Source organism: Mus caroli, unplaced genomic scaffold (genome assembly GCF_978045245.1).
Source record: "Mus caroli unplaced genomic scaffold, Mus_caroli_1 scaffold_4, whole genome shotgun sequence".
Classification (NCBI taxonomy): domain Eukaryota; kingdom Metazoa; phylum Chordata; class Mammalia; order Rodentia; family Muridae; genus Mus; species Mus caroli.
This window is the reverse complement of record NW_028227259.1, coordinates 5,336,266-5,352,431: the sequence shown is the minus strand read 5'-3', so window position 1 is coordinate 5,352,431 and position 16,166 is coordinate 5,336,266. Positions and strand designations below refer to the sequence as shown.

Below are 16,166 nucleotides of genomic sequence, written 5' to 3'. Positions count from 1 at the left end.
AACCGACATCAGAAATAAGCAACACAGGACGAGCATCTATAGCAATGAAGTCCGATGGCATCCAATGAGAGGGAAGGGTATACTGCATTCATCACAGGGGAGAGAATTTCCTAACTACACGGGCAAAATGAAGAGCAGATCCAGTGCTTGCTGGAGGAAATGAAAACAGAAAGAGAGGATGCCTGGACACTTGCCTTTAACCACTGACTGTTAGAACGTGAATAATAAAGCACAGTGTATAATACCTGAGGATGTACCTGGAAGCAAATTCAGAACCAAAATCTAAGTAGCACATCTTAGGGCTTATTCAAATGACAGGACAGCTTAAGTATCTATTAGGGCTTTATAGGACAGTTCCAGGCTCTTCATTTTCTGGGAACCCTAGGTCCTTTTCTGGGCAGCATAGGCCCAGGTCAGAACAAAGCTTTGTGACAGTTCAAATAAAACATCGACCCAGATGTCCCATAACAGAATAGTAGATACAGAAAATGTGGTTCATTTACCTAATGGCATACTATTCAGCTATTAAGAACAAGGACATCATGAATTTTGTAGGCAAATGGATGGAACTAGAAAATATCATCCTGAGTGGGGTAACTCAGACCCAAAAGGACATGCATGGTATGGTCTCACTGATAAGTGGATATTAGCCGAAAGAAAGAAAGAAAGAAAGAAAGAAAGAAAGAAAGAAAGAAAGAAAGAAAGAAAGAAAGAAAGAAGAAAGAAAAGAAAAGAAAAGAAAAGAAAAGAAAAGAAAAGAAAAGAAAAGAAAAGAAAAGAAAAGAAAAGAAAAGAAAAGAAAGTGCAGAATACCCAGGATACAGTCCACAGAACTCAAGAAGGTTAACAAGCTGAAGGGCCCAAGTGAGGATGCCCCAAGCCCACTTAGGAGAGAGAAAAAAAGCAACCATTGTTGAGGGATAGGTCAGAGGGTGGGAGAGACCTGGGTGGGAAAGGGAATAGAGAGGAGAAAAGGGGAAGATGATGAGGTATTACAGGGAGGGTGGTGGTGGAAGGAAGACAAGACTGAAGTCCTGAGGGCCAGCAGAAAGAATGGAAACAGACAGGAGGTAGGAGGTTGTGGGGACCCTCTAGAATGTACAAGAGACCTGGGAGGTGAGATACTCTCAAGACTCAAAGGGAGGGACCTTAGATGAAATGCCCTACAATGGGGAGAGGGAACTTGTAGAGTCCACCTCCAGTAGAAAGACAGAACATTAAGTGGAGGGATGGAGTTGCCATCCCATAGTCAAAAGCTCTGATCCAGAATTGTTCCTGTATGAAAGAACTTCAGGGATGGAAATGGAGAAGAGACTGAGGGAAAGGAGGTCCAGTGACAGGCCCAAATTGGAATCCAGCTCAAGGGGAGGCCACCAAGGACTGACACTATTACTGATGCTATTGTGTGCTTACAAACAGGAGCTTAGCATGACTGTCCTCCCTGAGGCCCAACAAGCAGCTGAAAGAGTCAGATGCAGATACATAAACCCAACCAATGGACAGAAGGTGGGGACCCCTGTAGTTGAATTAGGGGAAGGCTGGAAGAAGCTGAAGAGGAAGGTGACCCTGTAGAAGGACCAGCAGTCTTAATTAACCTGGAACCCTGAGATCTCTCAGACACTGGACCACCAACCAGGCAGCATACACCAGCTGATATGAGGCCCCCAACACATATACAGCAGAGAATTGCCAGGTCTAGGTTCAGTCAGAGAAGATGCACCTAACCCTCAAGAGACTGGAGGCCCTAGGGACTGGGGAGGTCTGGTGGGGTAGGGGTTGGGGGATAGGGACATCCTTTTGGAGGCAGGGGTGGGGGGTGGGTGCAGGAATGAGGTATGGGACGAGGAACTATCACAGGGCAGACTGGGAGGTGGATAAAGACTAGACCATAAAAAAAAATTAAAGAATTAAAAAAAAAAAATCTGAAATGAATCCCATGTTTACCACTGTAAGACACATCAGAAAGCGTCCCACTTTGACAGGTAACCTGAGCATTAAGTACTAACTAAACACATAGTAGGTTAGCGATGAATAAATACGAAATGACTGAATATATAATATATGCATATATTTTGTATATATAAACACTATCTGAACATATATTTGTGAAGCGAGGATGAAGGTGCTTATGGAATGTTTATTTCACCAGCTGTAAGTGAATCGTTTACTTGGATGGTCAGATTCACATTGTGCCAGAAACAAGACAGATACATTGCTAGGGCGAGAAGACTTACCACTGTTAGCTGCCAAACTGTAACAACAAAACACTGGGGATACTTTTTATACAAATATACCTTTGCATACTCAGAACTACTTCAATGGTAATTAGTCTTCGCTTTTCAAAGATAGGGACACTGAGTGTACTGTCATTGCCTAAAATGTCCGAGGCACATATATAGTAAGGCATTTCCAGCAAGCCAAATGATTAAACATTTGGAAAAAATTCTCTCTCTCTCTCTCTCTCTCTCTCTCTCTCTCTCTCTCTCTCTCTCCTCTCTCTCTTTCTCTCTCTTCTCTCTCTCTTCCTCCCCTTCCCTCCCCCTCCCCCTCTCTTTCTCTCCCTCTGTGTGTGTGTGTGTAAAACTTAATAAGCTATTAGAGAATACGTGGAAACTGAGTTGGAAGGAAGCCCCTACTCCCTGTAGTTAAAGCTAGATCATTAATTGAGATGTTCATTTCAGTTCCTTTCTTGTGTTAAAGATCATGAGCAAATGACATTCAAAAATGAATGCCAACAATTTTTAAAATAAAACCTGCCTGCTTGATTTTACTTATTCTTTATTACTTTTTAATTGTGTGTATGCATGCATGTTTGCACTGGGATATCTGCAGATGAAATGAAGGTGCCCTTGGGGTCTGAGGCAGTAGTAAGTCACCCAACATGGGCGCTGGGGACTTTAGTCCTCCATAAGAGCAGTACATGAGTATTGCTGAGCTGTCTCTCCTCTCCTGACATCTGGTTGTAAAATGAAAGCATGCACATTATTAAAAATTTGGGAGATACAGAAATATATAAAGGAAATTAAAGTCATCTAGAATCTTATTAGTCAAAAATAAACAGTTAATATATTCTTATTTCCCTTTAGTCTTTTTCTGACAATTTAAGCTGACAGTATTCAAGATCTTTAAGTATAATTAACAAAAGTTTGGGGAAGATGGCAAAGAAGAACTTGGTGACAGTATTTGCCCCTCATGATCTATAGGTGTTTAGGAGGCAGACAGTAACCATTCAATATCTCTGTCAAAGTCATAAGGCTTTCAATAAGTAAGTGGTAAAACTTAGACTTTCTAGTATGTGGACTGCCAGGTTCATTGGCTTGTTTTGCCCAACTGTGGATGTATGCCACTTAAAAATACCCCACACAAACTTTAACCACATTCTTCAGGGAAAGAAACAATAACAGCTAAGATGAAAACATTTCATATATCACAAGAAAAGATGTAATATATGTTAAACATTTTGCATACTTTATATAAAAGAGGGTTAGCAGGAAAATAAGGCATGATTGATAATGGCTCAGGAGGTTCTGACTGGTATAACAGACTTGTTTTTATATCATTAAACTTCAAAGGAATTTATTATCAAAATGAAAAATGAAGCTATGGTTCTCTATAAAGTCATAATCCCGTTCAACGGTTGTCAGGGAGTGTCTGTCGGTGGGGTCTGCACACAGCACTGAAGGCAGAGAGGAAGCAAGGGCCGGTTCCAGTTGGAATGTTGAATATATTCAGACAGCTTCCTCTTGAGTTAGACGGTCATGACACACTGGATGAACTGAGAAAGGAAACCAGTGTTACACTACGGTCTGCAAATACTGAGGGTGCTGTAGCCTCTGAGGTGCCATAGCCTGTGAGATACCATAGCCTGAGGTGCCAGAGCCTCTGAGGTTTCACAGCCTCTGTGGTGCCACAGCCTCTGAGGTGCCATAGCCTCTGTGGTGTCACAGCCTCTGAGGTGCCATAGCCTCTGTGGTGTCACAGCCTCTGCAGTGTCACAGCCTCTGTAGTGCCACAGCCTGTGAGATACCATAGCCTGAGGTGCCAGAGCCTCTGAGGTGTCACAGCCTCTGTGGTGCCACAGCCTCTGAGGTGCCATAGCCTCTGTGGTGTCACAGCCTCTGAGGTGCCATAGCCTCTGTGGTGTCACAGCCTCTGCAGTGTCACAGTCTCTGTAGTACCACAGCCTGTGAGATACCATAGCCTGAGGAGCCAGAGCCTCTGAGGTGTCACAGTCTCTGTGGTGCCACAGCCTCTGAGGTGCCATAGCCTCTGTGGTATCACAGCCTCTGTGGTGCCACAGTCTCTGAGGTGCCATAGCCTCTGTGGTGTCACAGCCTCTGAGGTGCCATAGCCTCTGTGGTGTCACAGCCTCTGCATTGTCACAGGCTCTGTAGTGGCACAGCCTCCCTGTGGGCAGCTTCCATTTTAATTCTCTATGTTGGCATCAAGGGTAAACAAGAACAACACAAGTCCCAATTTTCTACGTCATGCCTAAATGAAGGGTGGGAAGGTTCTTACTTTTAGGGAAACTTTCTTTTGTAAAGTCTGACAAGTTTCTCACATTATGGGAAGGAGGGATCACTTTAACAGATACAGAATTGAAATTCTAAATAATATTTAAGAGTCTAGAAACAGTCCTGGTCAAAAGTACTTGCCCACAAGAACAAATAGGCTTGCGCTGTCCTTCCTATCGATGGACTTCCAAACTGACTTCATCCCACTACTCTAGCGGGTAACTTTTAATACAATCACTCTTTAAGAGCTGCTTCATCAGAGTCAAAGCCATGCACGCACAGACAGAGAACAACTCTGAAGCACACACCTGGCAACAGCAGTGCTTGCTCTGCAGTGCCCCCTCCCCAACTCCACCACCGGAGAAGTGGTTCTCTACCTTCCTAATGCCACAACCCTTTAATATGCTGTGGTGACCTCCACACATAAAATTATTGTTGTAGCCATTTCATAGCTATCATTATGCTACTGTTACGAACTGTAATGTAAATATCTGACATTCAGGATGATCTCAAGAAACTCCCGTGATTGGGTTGTTTGATGACTAAAGGGGTCACAACCAACCGAGAGGTTGAGAATCATTAAATTAGGCCACGCCCCTCCTGAGCTTCCTCTCCAACACAGGTAAGGAGCTACACAATGCTAATTCCTGCATAGATTCTGCTAAGCCAATTTGAAGATTCTTATTTGAGAGACAAAGAACCCAAAGATTAGGACATGTAGAAACCTGTTTGGTCGACCCTCTAATGCCAAAGTCTATGCTTTCCCACTCTGCAGGTTATCTCCATAAAGAGCTTGTTTTAAATCGTGGTTTTAGCTGGTGTCTTCATTATGTTCTCAAGAAACAGCATAGGCGTGCAAAGCACAGCTGCAAGCTACCTCTCAGGGCATGTTTGCTGTATACAGGGTGAGAGCAGAGGTAACATCTGCACCGCAGGTCACAACTGGCTGAAATCTGACAAGAGCTTTGAAAGAGACCTTACTGTTACTTTGTATATTGTGTGTATGTGGTGCCTGGTGTGTGTCAGGCTGTGTATATGTGGTACATGGTGTGAGTCAGGATGTGTGTATGTGGTGCATGTTGTGAGTCAGGATGTATGTATGTGGTGCATGGTGTGAGTCAGGATATGTGTATGTGGTGCATGGTGTGAGTCAGGATGTGTGTATGTGGTGCATGGTGTGAGTCAGGATGTGTGTATGTGGTACATGGTGTGAGTCAGGATGTATGTATGTGGTGCATGGTGTGAGTCAGGATGTGTGTATGTGGTACATGGTGTGTGTTAGGATGTGTGTATGTGGTGCATGGTGTGAGTCAGGATGTGTGTATGTGGTACATGGTGTGAGTCAGGATGTGTGTATGTGGTGCATGGTATGTTTTGGGGTGCATATGCTTGTAGAGGCTAAAGGGCAACCTCAGGTTTTATGCCTCAGGTGCTATCCACCTACCTTTTGAGAGTGTTTCTCATTAGCCTAACATTCACTAAGATAGGCTGGGTGGTCAGCAAGCCCCGGATCCACCAGTCTCCACCTCTACAGCACTGGGGTTACAACAGAGCCCCCCACCACACTCAGCCATAAGCACGTGTGTTCTGGGGATTGACCTGAGGCCCTCATCTTTATTTGCAACCAAGCTACCACCCAAGCCTGAAAGAGTCACCATTATTATCATGATGCCCACTCATCTCAGTCTCAGAGCAGCCAGGGGACTCTGCTTCTGTGAGCGGGTCAGTCAGTGCAACAGGCGGGGCCTGACTTTGAAGTAATCCTCCAGCCTCAGCATGAGCCACCATGTCCTATTATGTTTTCTGCGATTTTTGTTGTTGCTGTTGCTTTTGTTTTGTTTTAGGCAGAGTCTCACAAGCGTAGCTCAGACTGGCTTGAATTCATGGCAAGCCACCTGCATCAGCCTCCTGAGTGCATGAGCCACCATGTCCGTATTCTTAATAACTAATTTAGGAAGGGATTCCCATTCATGTACAGTTTGTCTTCTACTTAGCCCTTATTTACGGAGACTTACATCATCATACGAGAAATTCACAACTCCTTGTTGACCCGAATCCCGTCTGCGAAAGCTATCTGCAAAACAACATAGTACATAGTAAAATGTAGGGGTTTTTTGTTTGTTTGTTTGTTTTTCTTAAACAGCTTTTCTAAACTCACAGCAGCTAACTACTTGGCATTGGGATCAAATGTCAATAACAAGTAAATTCTACAACTAGTCAAGTTAAGGCCAAAGAAAATATTTGTAACAGTGACAGAAAGTGGTCAATGGTCATTTTCAATGTGGATCTAAGACAAATGGCCAACCTCGGCTGGTAAAAGCAGTTTAGCCTTCAAGGCCCTTAAACTGTTATGAAAGCACAGGATTCTCAACACTATAATAGCATGCACGCTGCTTAAAATAACAGAAGCTGATATGATAAGTGGGCTATGACCAAATATCCCACCAACTTCATCCCTGCTGGCCAAAACCGACTCACTTTAATTTTACTCTTTGTGAACATCCCATAGTTGGAAAGAATTACTCATACTGCACTCTGTGACTGATAGATACTGTACAACTCAGGCTGTGGGGGCAGCACACTGGCCTAGAGTTTACCGAGCATGTGTGAGCCCTCTGTAGCCCTAGCTCCATAAACAAATGCACTTACAAAAGACAGCTATATCTGTAGCATTTTAACAAAATGTACTATGATTACTCATTCATCTAAAACAAAAACAAACCAACAACAACAACAAAACCCCTCTGAATTACGATCCACTTGTTTAACAGCCGTGCTAAGGGCCTGCTAAAGCACCCCTAAAATCATAAAAAAAAACTAGGCAGAACAGAAGTTCAGAGATACGGAGAAATGACAAATGCCATAAAAAAGGGTCTTCTTGGCTCCTGGCAATCCTGAATGGCTTCAGGGACAAACCTGTGAGAGCCCTCAGTTTGACGCAGCAGGCAATGTAGTCATCAAAAGTGATCTTCCCGCTGGTGCTGTACCGCTTTGCAACTGAATTCACAGTTTGGGGGCTCAACCTGAATCCTAGAAGGTAGAAAAGTCACCCAGCAAGAAAAGGTTACAGGTTAAAAACACAACAGAAGTCCCAAACAATAACAACAACAACAGCAACAACAACAACAACATTAGAGACAGAAAGAGGTGGAGAGAGGAAGGGAGAGGGAGGGAGGGGGGAGAGGCTATCTTCCAGGAGGACACACATTAAAGACTTATCAGTTAATGGAGAACTCTGCTTGGTGACACAAACCCATAGTCGTCAGGGCCTTCTGCAGCTCCTGGGGATCCACGGTGCCACTCCTATCGCTATCGAAACTGATGAAGTGTTGTCTCCAGCCATTCAGCACAGCCCAGAGCTCTTTGAATTCATTGAACCCCATCGTGCCAGACATATCTCTCTGGATTATAATCAAGGATGGAACTGTCTCATTTCACACCTTTAATGATTACGTGAGAGAGCGCAGAAGGGGATGGGGGACTCAATGCTTTCTGTTAAAATGGCAGAAAGACACCCTAGGTTTTAAAAAGCTAGTCTATATTCTTGTTGGTATGATATAAGTTAAAGTAATGATAAGTGATATATGATATATGGATTTAAAGCTCTGGGGGGAAAAAAGAAGTGGTCTGAATAAGAGAAGATGATATGGTATTGTTTCTTACTGGAATTGGGCTACATTTCCTCGGTGCTCTAGGTGATGGGTTCTGAGTGTCCCTTGGTCTTCACCTGTAGAAAGTGAGCTAGACTGGAAAGTAGCACCTAGCCAAACTGAGCCTAACCACTGGCTGGCATTCTTGTGCACATCCATGTCTTACAGCATGAACTCTGACACATACTCTAACATACATAACCCATTTCTCTTGCAAAAGGATCTCTGTACCTCAAGCTAAGCTCCAATTTGCAATATGGCAGGCACATGCTGCCCTCAGACTCACAGTGATCCTCCTGCCTCAGCATCCTGAGTGCTGAGATTACACGCATAAGCCACTACACCTATGGCACCTTGGGCAATCTTGAACAACCGCCATTCTCCTGACTAAACTTCCTGTCTGTTTCTCACACCAAATTACATCCTAACAGCTAGTTCTTTCACAAAGCCCTTTGGTAGTTACTTGCAATTTTTGTGTGTACTTATTCCTTCGTCCTGAGATGAGTTTTTTAGAAAGACTTTTTTTTTTTTTTTTTTTTGCCATGGAAAAAACGCTCTAGACAACCATTAAGGTAAAGGATACATCCAACATGGAAACCATAAGACGACAAGTCTCCAGGTTAAAAGCTGTTAAATCAAAGACAGTACATGAATCAGTATAATTTCAGCATTTCCTCATTGCATTGGAATCATTCAAATTAAGTATGAATTCTATTATTAATTAACTCTTTAAAGCATGCTACTCAATTTGTATGAGACAGCGCTCACTATGCTTGGCTTATAACAGTATTGTGGGATTGTGAAACAAACATGGCCCAGTTTAAAACCTTCACTATTCACCTATGTGCCCATGTTATAGATACCCGTGGGAAGCCCACGGCTGCTGGCGGGGGTGGCAAGCCCTACAATCCAATATAGAATGTATAGGGTGTTCTGCTCTCGGGGTAAAGGCCAGAACCCCTATCTGTTCCCCAAGATTCAATCACCTTGGAAATAGAGTGGCAGCCCCACTGTTGTTACTCCTGGTTCAATCATTTTTTTTTTTTTAAGTTGTAGGACTCTATGGGCTCTTTAACAGACATTTAGCCACTCCGGCGTCCCTATGATCTGGAACTGCAGACTGCTATCCCTGGCTGAGCGGAACATTGTGTAGACAGCAGACTATCATTCTCAATTTAAAAGTATCTTAAACTACTTGACACCTTTGATAGCCAATAACCATAAATTTTGCATCTGATCCAAATCTGATCCATCTCTTACTTCGTAGAAATACTCCTTAGAATGTATCACTATGCTTTGCAGACCTCTAGCATCGAACAGTGCTATAGCCATGAATATTTTAACAACTGAAAGCTATGGGCCCCCACTATACTGTAGTCAGTATACTTGATCTTCCCACCAGTGGAAATGGCAACGGTCCTCGTTCATGACTTTCTTTTATTCTTTGATTATGCAAGTTCATGTGACTTCTTCCAGAGCGGAACATGTCATTCAAGGTGACTTGAGTTCCTGAACCGAAGTACTTCATGTTTGGCTCAGAATAAACTATTTCTTTATCACCTTTAAAGTGGACTCTGTTTTATACTCTTAATGTAGTCTTTACCTGCTGGCTGGGGTGGCAATCCCATACAATCCAATACAGAATGCTATAGGGTGTTCTGCTCTCAGGGTAAAGGCCAGAACCCCTACATGAACTTTCCCATTTCACCAACAACCAGGCAGGATCTCCACAGGGAATTTGTTACTTCCATATCTAGACCACATTCCATCTGGGTCTTTCATATATACCATTCTATATGCCTGAATTCTGTACCTACACTCTCCCAACTGGCATCATTGTGGCTGGGCTTTGTTTCTTCTTCAGCCTCCGTATCAACTCTGCAGGCTCACTCCTATCTAACTTGACCATGCTGGTTACCATCCCAGCCTCAGTACTTATCCAGGAGACCTTCAGCAGGTGGAACTCTTTCTGCACACCCAGTGTGACTGTCCATCAAAATATGGACTGGTTGGTTGAAGGGATGAGTGGATGGGTGGACTGAATTCTCACCCCTAGATAAAAGCTGTAGTTTAGTGTAGAAGTAACCCTCATTTGTAAAGGCTAAGGGGAAATGTAGATTATTACTTTTAATAAGACTATTTTGGGGTTTTATTGATATTTAAAGGTTGTATATAGTTTCAAACTTATCCATGTGGTGTTTTCCCAGTACTGTGATTCTCTACACTCTACCACAATATCTCAGCCATCTTTTCTTCCAGAGAAACAATGATTCAGGCCTAGCAAGGAAGGACACCTCTCCCTGGTTCCATCAAGCTTCTTGCCGAGGAACCACCAAAATCAAGGAAAGGAAAATATGAATTTCCATTTTGGAGACTGGAACTCCTCCCATTGAGTCCCCCTCTAGTGATGACTGGTTTGGATCTGTAGTATCCCACGTGCACCCTTCCACTTTCAAGTCTGTGGCCGATGATTTGGAATCTCTGTTTAAAAGATTGGCAGCTGTACAGCTTCTGTACATGGTAACAAGAGAAAGCCAGTGTTTTAAAGGTGGCCATCTAGAGAATACAGCACCTCCAACAGCTGAAAGCGCCACTGAAAATCCTAAGGTCTGAGTTCTAAGCATTTTAACTTATAGCTTACTCTGAAGTTGAGGTGTCTATTTGATGTTCTGCCTTTATTAACAAATGCGAAGAGGTTAGAAGGGGGCACAATTGAGCTAAGATACTTTTATTTGTCCCAGACACTTCTCTTGGTCAAGATTAGATTTGAACAAGACAAAACAACTAACCAAACAAAACCAGAGTGTGGGGGGTAATGAGCCCCAGCCAGGATTCAGCATCTTTGCAACGTTTATTTGCCTACTTGCTTCCTGGAGCACAGTTCGGAGAAGTCGGGATGGTAGACTATGTGACAAACAGTGGGGCTGCACATACAGCCTGCAGTGAATGGAGGAGGGAGCAGAAGGCTGGCATGGAGTGAAAGCAGGAAGCTTTCCTCAGTGTGACACATCTTCTCAGGTGACAGAAAGAATGACCTTGGCAATGTCATGGCCAGCAAGTGTTTGTATTACCAGGGAGTAAGCCCAGAGCCCAGAGATCAGACAGCAAGACTGGCCACTCTCTCAGTGCCACCAGAGTTAGGATAGAACAAGCACTTGGTGAAGTCAGTGGTACCTGTTAGCACTTAGCATTAACGATACCTGACCCGGTGGATTCCATTTCAGCACCCTAACTTGTCCTCTGTGTGGGAGGCCACCCAAATGGCCTCACTGGTTCCAATGGTCCTGGAATACAGGGAACCCAAATCCAGGAAGTCCACTGACCTCCCTGGTAAACTGAAATGGCATGCTAGAGGCTCTGCTCAATTAACTCTTTAAACATAATAGCTTGGTGGATGAGAAACTTTGATTTCTTTACAGGGACAATCGCAGTTCACAGCTGAAGTACAGAGAACAAGAGTATTGCTGTTCAGATCCTAAGACCACGAACTTACGCTTGTATCCCCCCGCAATGCCAGACTGTGTTAGGCATCTCTGCAATTCGTCAGCATCAATTTGTCCGTCCTTTAAAAAAATACAAGCAAAAACCAGGAAAGGAAATCAGGGTGGTAATTTGCACTTTCAAGTCATTAAGCAGCATTTAACAAGAGAAAATAATTGTATGTAGCATTTCTTTAAAGGAATGCCTTTCAAAATTCTTATTCTAATTCCAAAAATAATTCAATGGTGAGAGAATAATTGTCATGACAACAGTCTGCATTCAGTTTGAGCCAAGAAACTATCAAAATCAATCATTTTAAAATTAGTTAACAGAATTGTTTAAAAACATATCCCTCCAACCCTTTTTTTGAAAGAGGGGGGAAGTAGGGTATATCACAGACTTTTAGGCATCAGTAAATACAAGGCCTGGTCCAAGGAGAAAGAGGCTCTTGGACCAGTTTGACTCAGGAAACAGGGTCTTCCAAGCACAATTATATAGAGAAGATGCAGGGTACCAATACCTAGTTACTGGTTGACTGAGGTCAGAATAAGACACGTGACATTTTTAGGGATTTTAAATAAAATATATAAATCCAAGTTGGTGAGACTCATTAAGTTATAATTAGGAACAAGATCAATAATTTGCAAGAAGATGAATGTGTGGAATAGAGGCCAGCACTGCTGAAAGTCAAGCAGGTGGAGTCACTTACATGCTGAGGACACTAGCAATCTAAGAATGCTTGTTTTGAGGTGTGCCATGTCTTGTGGTTTCAAAGACACGGATCAATAACATATTAAGTAGACACTCGAGAGGAAAGTCTCCCAGTCTTCGACTCAATTTTCCATTCAAATTCTCAGAGCTCTGTTTCTTAGAGTACCACTTCTTCCAGGGTGGCCGTAGAATTTTGCTTAGCATATTCTAGAGCATGCTTGTTTGTTTGCTTGCTTGCTTGTTTTTTTCAAATCATCATTTCATTCTTTTGGGCTCTTGTTTAAAACAAGTCTAAGGTGAATAAGAAGGGAGGTCCCCTCTGGACACGTCTGGATTATGTCCACAGAACACTTAGCAAACACACAGTGACCTTGCAACCTAGGAACATGCCCTCCCCCACAATAGCCATAGGCATCTGTCATATAACTCTCTGAGGGAGGAAGTAGGTCTTAGGACTTGGGACTCGCTGACCTGCATTCCCTCTGTGGGTCATCTGGCCACATCACCTAATAAGGACATGGAGAGCTAGCTCCAAAGAGCATCTGCCCTGGGGTGGAGGTTACCTTCCGAATGCTGGTAGCAACTCTTGTGCTTGGAAGCCGATGGTTCTTTACAGCTCTTCTCTACTTCCTTTGTGGGTAAATGATTAATTATCGCATTCAACTGAAAGTAGCTAACTATCATAATTGGGCTATAAAATAATTAATTACTAATATCTGTCTTTAGGTTAGGCAAGCAGAGGTTTTATGTTCAGATCTTGAATTTCTTCTCTGTAAGCAGCCCTTGTTCTATCCTGACAATACAAGTGAGGGGGTGTACACTTTGTAGATCTTCAAAATATATTTATATTCCCCCTTTGAGTCAATCTAATCCCAGTTCAATCACAAGCTTTGAACTGATTTATCACTGATACAGGCAATACTCTGTCCAAATTTGTTCAGATCTAAAATAAAGACTGTTTTAGTCTTCCTTTCCTTTTCCCTTCTTTCAGGCAAAGGGACTCAAGGGACTCATTTCCAGGGCAAAGACTGTTTTTGTGCCACTGCACTAAATGCTAACACAAACAGAACATAACAATTCTTCAGTATTGAAGGAAAGGCTAACCTGTCCAGCCACAGCAGCAAAGTAACCATATAGCGGATCCTGAGTTTGTCCAGGGAACGAAGGCCCTCCAGGAGCCCCACCATACTGTGAAAAAGAAAAAAAAAAAGTAAAGGCATCAGACTCAGAATTGAGTTTATTCTTACACCATGCAAGGCTTTTGTACAATTGACGCCTGTGCGACCTTCACAGTCTCTATCTTCCCCACCACCTTGACTCCAGCTCAGTGACCCACTAGGCTTGTTCACTCCTGCTCCTGACATCTAAAAGCTGGAGACTTGGTCCAAAATAAGTCTCCATGAAAGTGATGGCCACTAAACGCAGACCCACTTTAAAAAATCCCTATTAACCAGCTTAAAGAGGTCAGTGCACCTGAAGCAAACAATCTGGTGGCTAGGCTTAGGACTGTTTTCCTGTAGGTTTTTACAGCCTTTGCAGTGTTTTTAAAGTTCTTGAAGTACTAAGTAAGGCTGGAGTTAGTACAGGGCTGACAGGTGTGGCTTGGGAAGAACAGGGATGGCCGGCCCGGTTATATCTAAGATGAGGGTCCCTCTGTCTCTGACAGTACACCTACCACATCTGCCTAAGTGGTCTTCCTCTAGGACTTCGGCTCATTTCTCCAGACTTCCTGATCTCCCTGTCACTTTCTTTTCAAGGGAGTGACCACAGAACCATTCTAGATCAAGATGGCTGTTGTTGCTTTGGGGACATTCCGAGAGAGCAGGAAGTCAACACCAACTTGAACTATCTCACGTCACATATCCGAGTTACAGAGTGGGCTTCCTGGGTCGCAGCCCACCCACCGGCGGGCCCTGGAAAGGCCCTTGGAAGAGATGGGGAAGAAAAATGGAGCCAAGGCTGGACATCAGGGTCCAGGCAAGCTCGCAGGGAGCATCTGGGACCGCCCGCTACGCCTCCTCCCGCTCGTCGGTGGCGCCTTCCAGTCCCGGGAGCCCAGAGGCTGCTGTGCCCTCATCCGCTGCACTTACCCCGCCTGGGTAGTACCCTCCGCCCGCGCCAGGGTGCCCGGGATACGCCATGGTGCAGACTGCGCCTCCGCCCTGCCGGTCTGCTGCTCCGCCCGTCCGGCCCGGAGCCGCCCCGGAGCGCACCACGCCGCCCCGCGGGGGACGCCATTCGCCGCCACCCACCCCGATCGCCCCGCGGCATCCCGCGCGCCGCCCGTTCCCTGCTGTCTCTGTGCTGTGTCAGCGCCGCGTGCGACACACACTCGGGCGATGACCCAGAACCCCAGACGAGTTTATATCAGGACCCATTCTCCCTCTCCACCTAGTGGCACATTCCGACATCCACGCACAGCTAGGGGAGGGTTTTTTTTTCCTTCTTCTTCCTACTGTGCTATTTTGTAGAACATTTACTATTTACACCGGGTTGTTGGGTAGGGAGGATGGGAAAAGAACGCTATGCACAATTGTAGGGAAGGGGAGAACAATTCCAGTGGGCGAAGGAGACACTTTACAAAATAGGAAAAAAAAAACTTTGAAAACCTGATGAAAACTTCTGAACCATGCAAGTGGGCTTTTAGCTTTGACTGAGGGTGGCCTGCTTCTTTGCCAACCGTTAAGCTGAATGTAGCTCAGGTGCGATTGCTAGGCGTGGGTGTGTGGGGTGGGGTAGAAGAGGGCAGTTTCTAGGCAGGACAGCCTCACCCAGATCAATCGTAGGAAAGTGAATTGTTTAATTTTCTGGATGATTCAAATAGAAACAACCCCAGTGGTGAAGCTTCCTGGAAAGGATGTGAAACTCACGTGGGTTGTTCAGATGTTTCTCAGCTTCTTTTTTGGTTTTTGGTGCAATTGCAACAAGAGGTAATTGTTTGCTGGCACTGGACTGTTAAGGACTGAACAGTGTTGGTTGGTTGATGTTTTGTTTGTTTGTTTTTGACTGTTTGCTCTTACTCTTTACTTTTGAGACCCAGGTTCTCAGGGTAGCCTCTCATGGCCTCAGCCTCCAGATGAGAGTCACCAACCGTTACCTGCTTTTATTATTATTATTATTATTATTAATTTATTTTTATTTTTAATGACGAAACAAAAATATACCTAAAAGCGTAGCTTCTGGAAAAACCATTTGTTCTTCCCTGTCTTGTATTGCTCCTCAAACTTGACCTTGGCCGCCCGCCTGGCCTTGCGTTTCAAAGCTGGGCCCCTGAACACATCCTTGTTGACAACAGTCTTGTCCAAGGGGATATCCACAGAGAACCTTGTGGGCATGAGGTGGTTGTAGTTATAAACTTTCACAAAGGACCTGAACTTGGATCGCTTGGCGATTTTCTTCTTGCCCATGGCAGCTGTCACTTTTCGGGGATAGCGGTCAATTCCAGCCACCAGGGCATGGCTGTAAGGGCGGTCCAAGATGCCATCGTCAATGTTCTTCACGATGACGGCTTTGCGTCCAGAGTAGTGTCCGGCCAGGACCAGCAGCACTTTCCCGGGTTTCATGAACTTGCCCATCTTGACAGCAGGCAGCAGTACCCAGCAGAAAGGAAAGGAGGACACTTTCGCTCTTGGTTTTGTTTTTAACATTTTGAGAAACACTTTAATGAACAAGACTGACCATAGTGTGAGACCAAGTTCTCTTTGGATACATAAGCTCCAAAACCGAAAGTTCTAAATAGTGAGAAACCGTTCCAATAGTCCTTGTGATCACATAGCAAAGGTGTGGCCTGTTTTACGTCTGCTTCTGGAGA

General features: G+C 44.3%; 2 protein-coding genes across 3 annotated transcripts; both read right to left on the bottom strand.

Moving 5' to 3' along the window:
• Nucleotides 1-2,047: 2,047 nt before the first annotated feature.
• Nucleotides 2,048-14,553, bottom strand: Sri (sorcin). The gene is made up of 8 exons (XM_021162289.3): nt 14,446-14,553; nt 13,460-13,543; nt 11,658-11,727; nt 8,748-8,791; nt 7,768-7,915; nt 7,431-7,544; nt 6,530-6,588; nt 2,048-3,775 (listed from the first exon to the last, which is right to left on the bottom strand). Exons 1-8 carry the CDS (start codon nt 14,494-14,496, stop codon nt 3,749-3,751), a joined length of 597 nt encoding a protein of 198 aa, XP_021017948.1. The 5' UTR covers nt 14,497-14,553; the 3' UTR covers nt 2,048-3,748.
• A 966-nt stretch (nt 14,554-15,519) lies between these two features.
• LOC110294225 (large ribosomal subunit protein eL27-like) lies at nt 15,520-15,930 on the bottom strand. Of its 2 annotated transcripts, XM_085836094.1 has the most exons (2): nt 15,837-15,930; nt 15,520-15,773 (listed from the first exon to the last, which is right to left on the bottom strand). In XM_085836094.1, the coding sequence occupies exons 1-2, from the start codon at nt 15,928-15,930 to the stop codon at nt 15,520-15,522; spliced, it is 348 nt and encodes a 115-aa protein (XP_085692220.1). The 2 variants fall into 2 exon arrangements, with proteins under 2 accessions (XP_085692220.1, XP_085692219.1); XM_085836093.1 differs by having other exon boundaries at nt 15,520-15,930.
• Between the last annotated feature and the right edge of the window lie 236 nt (nt 15,931-16,166).

Bases quoted from the DNA above. Each gene is read 5' to 3' on its own strand.
- Sri (XM_021162289.3), bottom strand. From the start codon at position 14,496: ATGGCGTATCCCGGGCACCCTGGCGCGGGCGGAGGGTACTACCCAGGC. The intron at 13,544-14,445 runs GTAAGTGCAGCG...TCTTTTTCACAG, and splicing joins GAGGGTACTACCCAGGCGGG to TATGGTGGGGCTCCTGGAGG. The intron at 8,792-11,657 runs GTAAGTTCGTGG...TTGATTTAACAG, and splicing joins CATTGCGGGGGGATACAAGC to CTTTTAACCTGGAGACTTGT.
- LOC110294225 (XM_085836093.1), bottom strand. From the start codon at position 15,930: ATGGGCAAGTTCATGAAACCCGGGAAAGTGCTGCTGGTCCTGGCCGGA.